This window comes from Puntigrus tetrazona, chromosome 3, assembly GCF_018831695.1.
Source record: "Puntigrus tetrazona isolate hp1 chromosome 3, ASM1883169v1, whole genome shotgun sequence".
In the NCBI taxonomy this organism is placed as follows: Eukaryota; Metazoa; Chordata; class Actinopteri; order Cypriniformes; family Cyprinidae; genus Puntigrus; species Puntigrus tetrazona.
Window position 1 is genome coordinate 9,667,567 of NC_056701.1, and position 12,103 is coordinate 9,679,669.

Sequence of the window (12,103 nt, forward strand, 5' to 3'; positions counted from 1 at the left end):
TTTCTCCTGGAGCAGCCTCTGGACAGTCACTAATCTGAAGGCAAAGGCAGAGGCGACACGTTTATTTATTCGCACGCCTCAACCGCGCTTTTGTCTGGTCGACCCTCAAACACTTACAATATGCTGCATTGTTTTTATGGACTTGTTTGTCTTTCGGCACTTTTAGCGTTCGCGACGTTCGCAGGTTTGTATCAGCTCGTTTTCCTTTTATTCTTTCGATACGCGAAGCGAAAACGATCATTAACCGGTAGCGTGAGACCTCGAATGCGTTTTAAACTATTTTTCTTGCACGCGAGTGAAAACGTCGTTGAAGTCTTTTGGCTCTGCGTTAAAATGTTGACTTGTTTGAGTTCGTTTATTACTTTACAGTAAAGAGTCACGCTGTGTACAGTAGCATATGTAACATGACCAGTGCCTTGAGTACCAGAGTATTTTTAGTCCTGACGAACACTTCAGCAATTTATGCAACCTGCAGATTAGTATAAATATATGCCTTTGGAAAGTTAGGAATTTCACATGTCATTTAGCCAATATTAATCTTGCGTTCGCTGTTCATGACGATACTGACAAAAGCTGTTAATCAAAAGCGTTTAGTGCTGATATTAGGCCCTGCTCAGTTTATTTGCTTATTATTATTTTTAACGGGGTTTAGTCCTACTGAAACGTTAAAAATGAATTATACATATCTATTAATAAGGGTGGGTTATGATGAAAACTCAGGTTGACTCAACCTGTTCCAGAAAACAGAAAGGAAAAGTTGGGAAGGCGTGGCCAGGACAAAAAAAAAGGAAAAAAGAAAACAGATAACACAAATGAATGCACTGGATTTTTCTTTAGAAATGATCTGGGCTAAATGATCACAGTGTTACACGCTGTGTGAGGGACGTTTTCAGATGACTCCATTGTGTCTGTATTTCTTAGTTTAATTTCCCAAATGGTAAGAATCGATGACCCTCTTTTGTTTTAAAAGAGTCACTGACATATGCTGTTGATCTTCTCCAAAAGCCAGTTCATGCATTACTATACACACTAGCATACTATATAAATGCCTCATTCATTCATTCAGTTGCTTAATAAACTTAATGAACTACCAAATCAACACCAAGAATAGACCCATCATAATATTGGGTAATTGGTTATTTGAGTTCAGTCTGTCAGGTGAACAAGATATACAATTATTCTTTGTTCTTTAAAACAGGAGCTCAGACTGACTGCCCTGTTCAGCTCAACCCAGAGAGAGTTGTTGTGAGACACGGCGGTTCAGTTACAGCTGACTGTAGCACTTCAGTCCAGCATCAAGGGATTGGATGGGAAGCCAGTCAGGGAGCAGTGTCCATGATCACAGACAAGAGTCTGATCACATGGAGAGTGTCAGAACTGACAGAATGGGACATTGAGCCATTTTGCTTCATAAACTATAAAAAAGGAGATAAGCTGCATCAGTGTTTAGTAAAGCTCCCAGTCACTGTTTACAGTAAGTTACTCTGTTTTTCTGTTCATTCTCAGATATATCTAATAAATGTAGAGTCATCATCACAGCAGATGTCAGAGCGTGTAAATCTTTCCTCCACAGAGACTCCAGACAGTGTGTCCATCAGCACTGTGAATCACAGCGGACCAATGATGGAGGGAAAGGAGTATAAGCTCCAGTGTGACGTTCTCGGTGTGGCTCCTGTTCAGTATCTCACTGTCAAATGGTACAAAGGACAGACTCTGCTGAATCAAACCACCTTTAATGACAACATCAAGACTCCAGTGAATAAAACTGCTACACTCCTGATCCGTCCAGACCGAGCTGATGATGGAGCTCAATATAAGTGTGTAGCAGAGCTGGTTCTGGGAGCAGAAGGACCTTCTCCTACAGAATCTGCTTTCAATGCTGAAGTTTACTGTAAGTGTATTATTGCTAAGCTAGCCATATGCTTCAGTTTATGTTTTTCCAAATAACCTTTTAGTGTGCAACTGTCATATGTCATCACACACAGAGATTTCCATATTACCGGAGATTATTTTTTATCAAATATTACATATAAATTAAATAAACGCAGATAAAAATATTTCGGTTGTGCAGTATTTTAGTGATCTGGTAATAACAGCTGCTCCTCATGTTCCAGTTGTTCTGAGAACTGTATCTCTGTCCTCCTCAGATAAACCAAAATACTCCATTTCAACAGAGACCATCTTTAAAGGTGATGATGTCCTACTAAATTGTACAGTGAAGGCAAACCCGGCTCCTACGTACATATGGGATCATCTGAAAGAGACGAGCAGCTCCTCAGTTCTTCAGTCCTCAGAACTCAGTCCAGGAAACTATACATGCACCGCCACAAACACTCGGGGAGGAGACAGCAAAGTGTTCATCATCAAATCTAACGGTTAGTTAACATTAATCCGACTCTTTGCCTTAGAGTTCAGATTTGATTTAGTTCTTAAATCCTTTTAGGCTTTTCGCACCAAATGTGTTTTTCCATTACGCTTCGCTACTTCTCCATGTTTTCTGTGTAAATGTGATAGAGCTTTACAAGCATCTCGCATGAGTTAAGAAGGGTTCAACTTTGTGTTTCTTCCCGTTCCTCTGCCTATATCTTCCATTGTTCAAAACAAAAACCCTAGCCCTTCCTGTTCAATGCAGTTCTGCAGTGATGATGTGCTTTTGTAGGCCAACTCGGCATCTCGGCATAACCTTCACAAATGAAAATAACTTTATAAAGCCTAAATCCAGTCGGCGGAAGAAAAAAAGCTACAGACAAGGTTTTTAAACTTTAATGGTCATCATCACTATGCTTTTGACAGCTTTTAGACTTTTTATAAAACATTTTCATCGAATCTTCAAGTCAGAATCGTGCTATTATAAACACAACCAAGCTGCAAAAAGGGGGACTAGTAATTATTATTCCTAATAATGTTTAATGACTTTTAGTGCCATTTAACCACATGTCAGCTGCAACCACCATTTTCAAGATTATGTGAAGTGCTTTGACACAATCTGCAAAGGCTTCATTTAAACAAAAAGCCATTGACGGGCTTGAAAACTGAAGCACTAACCTAGACGTTTTTGCATTTTGGCCTAAAAAAATTTAATTCCTGCAGCACTCCATAACACTGACTTCCAACTCAGGGTGCTTTTTACTTGAAATTAAAATACTGAAAATGAGAAAGAAAACATACATGTGGATTTGACACAGGTCGATTATCTTAAAACGTGCAGTGTTGACTAATCCAAAAGTTCGTCCTTTATCTACAGGGTGTTTTTGTGGTCTTAAATAAGCTTTGCGTTTGCAATGATTCATCAGGCACTTTTATGCGAAATGAGGAATAGCTCCACAATAGCCTCTTGTAGTTTCCCGCACACTGTTCCCTCCACTGACAGTGTGTGTGTTTTGTACAATCAACAGAGTCAAGTTTCTGTTGCTGAAGCTGCTGACTGATTCATCTGTTTGTAAAATCATTATTGTCTTTTCTTCCACAGACCAAACCACATTCTGGGCTATTATTTTATCCGGCGTGGCAGTGATAGTGGTGTTAATCATCTCTTATTTGATATTCAAGTTTAATTCTTCTCCAAATTCTATCATTTGATTGACGAGAGATGACCTCAAAGTGGGATATTCTCCTCAGGGAGATAAAAAACAAAAACTTGATCACGATGGTTTTTTGTAATATATATATATAAAGGGATAGTTCACAGTAGCCATCCAAAACGTAGATGAAATTGTTTCTTTATCAGAACAGATTTGGAAAGATTCATCTTTACATCGTTTGTTCACCAATGGATCCCCTGCAGTGAATGGGTGCTGTCAAAAGGAGGATGAAAACATCACAATAATCCTGTCCATCTATTAATTTTTTTAAATTCATGTATTAAGTGTTTTTGCATCCGTGAGGCTCTAAATGCTAAACTCTAAACCATCGCTTCAGGCCAAAGTGTATATTAATAAAACAACACTTCCTCCAGTGAAAACGTCCATCTGTTGTCCTCTTACGTCACAATGCACCGACATATTTGTTTAGAACCATATTGTACTGTTTTCACTAACAAAGCAGAATTGTATTATCGGGTGAACTATTCCTTTAATGAACTGACTTGATTTTGCGTCCCGTTACTGTACATCACTATTTTTAATTTAAAATAGTTTTCATTTTGAAAAGCTATTCATTTAAGATCATTATAAATAGTGTTTACTTTGTTGCATTTTAATGGGTGGCTATATTAATTAGGTACTGAATATGTACTGTAACATTTTTTTTACAGAAATGAATGTCATATTGCATGCTTCAAATGTAATAACAGCAACAGAATCAATGCCTATTTAGTCTGTTTCGAAAAAGTTATTTTTTCTCTACAAATTGTATTGTCATCAATGTAAAGCTTCACTTGCGTTTTCACCCGTTGCGCTTAATCGATTTACCGTAGTTTTATACCCTCATTTTATTTTCATACTGAGGTTGAGGGTTGAGGCATTTTTAATCAATAGGTTTTTTACTGTTATGTATTTTTTATAAAACAACAATAGATTCTTTTGGGGGGTTTTTCTGTGGCGCAAAAGCAATCAATGGCATGCTATGAGTGCTTCAAATACGCTATTTGTTCAAACTAAACTTAACTTTAGCACTAACTAGCTATAAACCGTTTGAGCTAGCAACTGCAGGCTAATGCATTAACATAACAAGAATCCAGAATCCAACAAGAACCAATATAGCTGAACTGAGAAAATTAGTCTTGATGTCAGTAGCCAACAACTTTAAACCAGCCTGCACAGAATCTATTTTACGAAATAAATAGTAAAATAATTGCTACCTCAAATAATAATAGGTACTAAGAGGGTTGTACATCCCTCGAATTGGTCCGCAAGCATATACAAAGTTCCTTTTCGATACTGAAAGTTTTGCTCACTTCCTTTTTTCTTTTCCTCTTCACCTAATGGCATGATGAGGTCAATGGAAAAACTATTATCACATGCTTATTTCTCATAGCTAAGATACTCTGTATGGTACATATAAAAGCTGAAGATGTTGATCGAAGCTTCACCGTGATGCTAACGCGTCACAATTTGGATTTGAACACTACACAGACTGTTTTTCAGACTCTGACTACTTTATTGTATCTGAATGTGTTTGAATAATGTGGGAAGACAAGTTTGTATAGGAATGTTTCTTCCTCTGAATGTATGGTAACGTTGCTTTTTCGTGTATTTTTGTTTGTGTGCTTTTTTTACTAATACAGAATTTGTGAAGAAATCACTGGCTCAAACGTTCTTTTTTCTTTCTTCTTTGTCAGTATCTGCATGACTAACTGTGACAACTAGGCTTACAAAACGCCTTCGGCCGAAATTCTTGGTCCAGAAGAGGTCTGGCTAGTCATTTGTTAGTCATGTCGTACATTGCTAGCACAAATTGCTTAATTTCTACTTGAATGAGATCATTTTAACCGCTCAAACGCTATCTGTTGTTTAGTGCACGTAGAGCTGCCCCTCAGAAAAACGCACAGAAACTATGACTTACTTTTCAAATGAAGTGTAGGCCTGTGTTTCACACAGTGACCTGAACGGGTTTTACTGCCAAAAATTTGTTGCTATAAGCAACCGCTCTACAGGGACGAGTTTAGAGAAGAGAGCAGGACTGAAAGCTCGACCAGAGTCAAATAAACACTACAAAAGTAAACACGGCGTTTAACAGCAGAATAAGAGTGAGGTGACTGAACTGAAGTTAACAATATCTCCAAGACGTAAAATACAATACACAGGCGATAAACGTGAGGCAGCAAAAGCCCCATGAATCATAGCGTTCAGCATCCAACACCTCACATTCAAGACCGCACATGTTCCCAGTAATAAGTCTGAATACAAATAGATACTTCGTACGTGAAACCAACAAGACACTTTCAAAATGAGGCCAAGTGATTGGCCCTTTCCACTCAGAGCGTTTATATCAAGTATAAAAAAACACATAATTCAATTTCTTATAATTTAATTGGAATATGGCGATGATAGTAGCAGCAATCTGGTCAACAAAATACATTGATTCTTTTTTTAAAATTACTTTTAGTCCTATTGTTGGAGGTGACCAGTATGTAGTAAACAGATTTTTTGGTGGGATGTTATATTCTATTGGAAAAACGTCCAAAAACGCACTACAAAAGAACATTTTGTAATAGTTTTACCGGAAACGAGAATGGGTCAAAGTAAAAACGCAGAAAAAGCAAAAAAAACAACCACTTTGCGACCTCCACTGGTCACGAGAGGAAATTGGATATATCCTCAGAACAGCATAAACAATTGGTCTATTATATTATATGTTTGTTTTTGGAATTACACGGAGTGCTGTTGTGTACCTGATCATTATGACCACGTGTCTGTTTTTTTTTTTTTTTTTTTTGCAAGATAAATTAATCTGTCTTGTTAACTCTCTGGATTTGATCCCAGTAAGGAGAAAATAGATTTTCTAAGCCTGAAAATATACTTTATACCTACAATTTGTTCAAAATAGTGTTTTATGTTTCTGCTTCAAGGATGATCTTGACTCACATCTTGATCACACATCAGACACACAGCTGCCAGTCAAACATTTCCTGTTTTCTAGTTCCCTAGAATTATGGAGAGAGAACACTGTCCAAAAAAAAAAAAAAAAAAAAAGAAAAGTTAAGGAGGATACATTTTAAAGGTTAAAGTAAAGGTTTGTAAATATATATATATATATATATATATATATATATATATATATATATATATATATATATATATATATATATGTTCTTTCACTAATCTGCCAAGTACCTTAAAAAAAAGACTATACTTAAGCGCCACAAAGATTTATAACAGCTGAAGTTGGAATTTTCTTTTTAGGAGTGGTAATAAATGTATTATAACTTCATATAGTAAATATGATTTAGTAATATTAAATAAAACCTATTGAACTAAAGCAGCGTACATTCATTTCATTATTTTTTTCCTTTAAATAGAAGTGATCGCAGAAGATTTGTTTTAATTTTATACTTTTTTTTATGCCAGTACCTGAATGAACATAGACTGAGAGCGAAACAGATATAGTAACGAAAGTGTGGTGCTGAGGTTTGTGGTTTGGCATATCAATACCCTTGCTCTGTGCAATGCTCGACCAGCCCGCAGCAGTCCTTCACTCATGTCTGTGTGTGTATATACACACACACACACACACACACACACACAGCCAAGTGACAGAAATAGCAGACGGTCTTCTCCCTGCTGAGATGAAGCAGCTGGTCTCGCTAAAGATGTTTCACCCGTCATCTTAGCTGTGTTCATGTGAGCAAGACAAATACAGTGATCTTCTCTGCGTGCACACACACACTTAATATTAACTTCTTGTATATTAACCAACTTTCAATGTATCATACACCATAACAGATTAATAATATTATGTATACTGTAATAAACGCATCTATATTTTAGGCTCAAATATATAAAAATGAGAGCTCAACTTCAATGTAATTATGTTCAATGTATGAAACTTTAGCTTGATCAGTGGGTCCGTGTAATCATTTACCACGGTACAACAGGGTACAAAGGTCAGGTGTACATGCATTGACCCTAAATACACTGTAAGGAAAACAGAACAGCAAAAAATAAATCATGTGAATATATCTTACTACATAAACAAACTACTCCACCAAGCGTTTGCAATATATATACACAATATTTATTTAAAAACACTACAAACAGGAAATAATAACCATCACATAGTCCACAAATATTGTGGAGGCAGTGTGAACACAGTTAGAGGGAGATGATCGGTGAAAAGAAATCATATTTAAATAGGGATTTGAGATAAAACAAATGTTCTGCAAGTGCGGAGAGAGTCCAACGTTCTGGGTATAAAACACTTCTTATACCATTATTTTAATATAAAATGCCAATTTGGTTCATTGCAAAGTCATAAAGAAGTCGAAAAATTACAGACCAGTCCTTTTTCTACAGTAAACCTGTTGAATAAAGAGACGTTCAGCCAAAAAAATAAAAATCAATCATTCACTCACCCTGATGTCATTCCAAACCCTTATAACTCTCTGTGGAACAAGAAGAAATGCAAAAAAAGCATTTTGTCCACAAAATTAAGTTTTAATAGGTTTAAAATGACACGACGGCGAGTAACTATTGTTTAGTGCACAGTGCAAAATAGAGTATTCACCATTACTTGAGAACTGACATTATTCAGCAACACATTCATTTGTCTGAGGTTTTCTGTGAATATGCTACACGATTACTCATTCTGTCCATCTTTATTTGGTTATCGCCAAAAGAAAAGCATTTTAAAAAACTCCCAGATCTCCCGTGACCTCAGAGAAGAGGCCACGCGGCGTTCCTCCACAGCGACCTCTTCGCACCGTTTTACCTCCACGACTGCCCAAGTCTCCAAGAGGAAGGTCCATCCTCCTCTTCCTGTAAGGTGTGATGGCTAATCGAAGCAGTCTCTATCTCTCGGCCTCCATGACGATGCTAGCGTGCTCGGCGGAGGCTTGCTGGGTCACAGCCGCGGGCCAGCCTGCTGAGGGCGTTTGGGGCATGAGCTGACCTGGAGTCCATCGACCCTGGTGACCAGGGGTTGCCGGGGGGCTCATGGCCCAGTTGGTGTGAGGAGCTGGTGACGTGGCCATAGAAGCGATGGGACTGCTGTTTCCGAAGCTCTCTGAGGCTTTAAGCCGGGAGAACATGGCTAGGGCATCTGGGAAGTTGGGGGGCGTCGCCGGTGTGTTGGCTGGAGTGCACATCTGGAAACAGAGACAACCAATTTAAATCCGGCACGGGTAATGGGTTATTTAACCCACAATTGTCTGATTTTACAAGCATGTCCGTTGAACGGAGAACCTGTAGGACTCCAGCAACATCACTTTTTGAAACAAGGAACTGAAAAAGTTCTTTCAGCGAGTGAGGTAGCAGACCTTTGGACAAACAGGACGCGATACAATAATGATTGGCTAACTGCCCCGAATAAACACCAGACCCGAAGCACTGACACATGTGTTACTATAGCAACGTTTAGTCTTTCAGAGGCCAGCTTTAGAAAGATAATCGGTGGAAAACAACACCTATGACGTCTTCTGTGACATGTTGTGTGCCTGTTGTTAAAAACTAATTCGGATTAAAAGAATCTAAGATCTCCTATATTATATACAGTATATACAATTTATATGTTGTCGGTCAATCGTAACGTTGTAGTCAAATAAGGTTTTGTAATGCATGCTAAACTTTATACAATATTCAAGATTCGAAAACGCTGCTCTCTTTTTGTCCAAATGCTCAAAATGATCAAGTAGCAACTTTTTTAACACGTAATGGTTAAAAATGGTTTCTTGAGCATCTAATCCTTTCTGAAGGATCACCTGACAATTTCAGCCTCGCATCACAGGAATAAATAACTTCACTAGAAATAAACAACCATTTTGAATTGTAAATAAAATTTTAAATATTACCGATACCGTTATCTCGTTTTTAAATAATGCCTCCACGAACACAGATTGTTAAAACCATTTTAAGCATTTATTTCACTTAGCAGCTCCGGGGGCTTTCATAAATGCTCACTAGGTTTTGGTTTAGTTTCTATAGATGGCGTAACAATACCAGCACACAGACAAAAAGCGCATCTGTCCATCGACGGTAATTAAAAAAAGAAACAAAAAAGCGTAAATCGCAAGTGTGATTATATTCTATACGTGGATCAAGGATCATGTGGATATCAGCAATCGACTTCCATCAACTGCATGTTTAACTATGACAATAATGGGAACTTAAAACTGAAAGCTGCACGTGTAAAGGCTATTCTTGAGAAAAGCTCAAACAATACTCTGGAAGTCAGAGACATTTTGAGGCATGTGCACAAAAAACGACACTGCACAACTTTACCTTTTTTTTTTTTTTTTTACTATAATAATAATAATAATAATAATCTGATCCGATATTTCCCCCCTGCTTTGTTTAGATGCACTGTTAGCCACTGGCAGCATATTAATAAAATGTATTATTAGTTGTTGTTAGTGATTAGAAACGCAGCCAATAGCGTGACGCTAGTGACGTCACAGTAGCAGCGCCCACAAGGGTGCGACCCGCTCCCTGAAGAATAAAACAGCCTTTTCTAAAATACCGACATGAACATCATTTCAATATCGCAATTCTTCTTTACGAAATAAACCTTCCAAATTAGCGAAATGGCGTGCGCGCTTGCAAGCGAGAGGCAAATGAGGTGCTTTCCAAGGGTCGACTCGGATTTGATTCGCTTTGCATGTGACCGGTAGTGTTGCCGCTTCTGAGTGATTCCAAACAAAGTTACTTTGATGTCAAACATCCGCTAAAAAAATGTAAAGCGCGAGTGTTTATGCAAGCGAAGTTTTTTGAGCGCGCTCCTATCGTGCCGCTCTTATTGTTTTAGTGCCGGTGTAAACAGCGCCGTGTCAAGCGCGTGCTCGCTGTCTCTCTCTCTCTCTTTCCTGGAATCGCCCTCCCCCCACAACTTTGGACACGTTTGCAAAAACTCAAGTCGCGCGAGTCCAAATTATTTTATCGTCTTAAATATCAACACGTTCAACCAACTACCAACGGGAGACCGCGCGCGCTTGGTCGGCAAAAATGCGAATTTTTAAATGACATAAACGTCGCCTTCGCTGGAAACATGTCAGCCTGTGTTTATTTTTGTCTGACTCGTGGTTTCAACATGGCGGAAGTCATCATAACAGAAATGAAAAGCTATCGATAAACGACCAAAAAAGAAAAGAAAAAAGGATACTCACCATTTGATGGCCGTAAGGAATATTGGCCTCTTGGAAAAATGTACTGAGAGCAGTCTGCAACACCATAATAAAAGAGTTATAAGCCATTCATAAACAGTCGAGGAAGTGAGCAAATGTGTACTGGAGGGCTTTGAACATTAAAATGTTATTTTACAGGCTTTCAATTTCGCAGAAGCCCGTATTTATCACGTTTAAAATAAATAATTTAAGTATTTCTATGTTTTTTTTTATATTGGCTGATGTCTTGTGCTCGTCTCGATTGATTGTATATTACGTAAATCTACTGATAAACTAAAAAAAAGTTAATCGCAGTGATTTGTGCTAGTTTTTGCAGCGCCACACGACTTCTCAGTTTGATGCGCCCTAACAAACAAACATAAGTTACCTCAAACTGCCAGTGTGACGCTTGTAGAAGCTGCTTTGCTTGATCTGCCGCACATCCGGCTGTGAGAACGAACTGGTTTATCATAACTTGACGCCTAAGCTCGTCCATATTTAAGAAAACCCCTGCGATTTCGTCAGTTGCGAAGTTTCAGCTTGCAGTCTTCCCAAAAAGCCGCACTCAAACATCAACCTGGCCGACTAGAAACAAAAAAGAAATGTTGTGAGTTCAACCGTCCCACTTAGCGCCCACTGATGGACAACCGCGGCGCCCGAGAGGGACGCTGGGAATTGTAGTTAACTACGCAGAAATGAGAGCCTGTTTAACGTCAAGATAGACATGAAATCTATGTTAAATTCTTACAAACATACTTCACATCGAGGTTTCACCACTACTGGGATTTCTCATTATTTTTCATAATTCTTCACCACATCCATCAATAAGTAAAATTTTGCTTTGTGTATTTTTTTACATGCTCATGTGTGACATTGCATTTGTTTTGGCCCCAATATCTTTCTTGATGAACGCGTTCTTTGCCTTAAATGAACTAAACTTGTCTATGTCTTAAAAAAAAACCCATTTAAATCGTGGGTGTAAATGGGCTAATGAGTAATTACACTTGTTATATTTGGAAAAAAAAAAACACAAAGTTTGTAATTAGAAAGAGCATAAAAATAATGTCTCATTTGATCATAAAATGTGTTGTCCCCTGATTATTTTACTTATAGACAATAAGAAATGTGATTTCAATCATAACAAGGAAGTGTCCCTTTATTTCATAAATATGCTAATTAAAAAAGTCTTAGCAATGCATCACAGCTGCCATGAACAGACACTGTGGATTTTTACATATTTTGCAAACAGTTACAGTTAATTTATATTTAGTTATTAGATTTAGACACTTTTAGACAAATGACTTGAAAAGAATAGAATGCCATTGTTAGAGGGTATTTTATTTTTTATAA

General features: G+C 37.8%; 2 protein-coding genes across 2 annotated transcripts; one reads left to right on the forward strand and one right to left on the reverse strand.

Annotated features, from left to right (window-relative positions):
* Positions 1–5,238, forward strand: LOC122341977 (hemicentin-1-like). Its single transcript, XM_043235722.1, has 5 exons — positions 1–184; positions 1,199–1,474; positions 1,574–1,891; positions 2,148–2,375; positions 3,470–5,238. Exons 1-5 carry the CDS (start codon positions 121–123, stop codon positions 3,577–3,579), a joined length of 996 nt encoding a protein of 331 aa, XP_043091657.1. The 5' UTR covers positions 1–120; the 3' UTR covers positions 3,580–5,238.
* Positions 5,239–7,651: 2,413 nt separating this feature from the next.
* Positions 7,652–11,385, reverse strand: ubald1b (UBA-like domain containing 1b). Its single transcript, XM_043235774.1, has 3 exons — positions 11,142–11,385; positions 10,757–10,810; positions 7,652–8,743 (listed from the first exon to the last, which is right to left on the reverse strand). Exons 1-3 carry the CDS (start codon positions 11,247–11,249, stop codon positions 8,447–8,449), a joined length of 459 nt encoding a protein of 152 aa, XP_043091709.1. The 5' UTR covers positions 11,250–11,385; the 3' UTR covers positions 7,652–8,446.
* Positions 11,386–12,103: the final 718 nt, after the last annotated feature.

Bases quoted from the DNA above. Each gene is read 5' to 3' on its own strand.
- LOC122341977 (XM_043235722.1), top strand. From the start codon at position 121: ATGCTGCATTGTTTTTATGGACTTGTTTGTCTTTCGGCACTTTTAGCG. The intron at 185-1,198 runs GTTTGTATCAGC...TCTTTAAAACAG, and splicing joins AGCGTTCGCGACGTTCGCAG to GAGCTCAGACTGACTGCCCT. The intron at 2,376-3,469 runs GTTAGTTAACAT...TTTCTTCCACAG, and splicing joins GTTCATCATCAAATCTAACG to ACCAAACCACATTCTGGGCT.
- ubald1b (XM_043235774.1), bottom strand. From the start codon at position 11,249: ATGGACGAGCTTAGGCGTCAAGTTATGATAAACCAGTTCGTTCTCACA. The intron at 10,811-11,141 runs GTAACTTATGTT...ATGGTGTTGCAG, and splicing joins CGTCACACTGGCAGTTTGAG to ACTGCTCTCAGTACATTTTT. The intron at 8,744-10,756 runs GTGAGTATCCTT...CTCTGTTTCCAG, and splicing joins TTCCTTACGGCCATCAAATG to ATGTGCACTCCAGCCAACAC.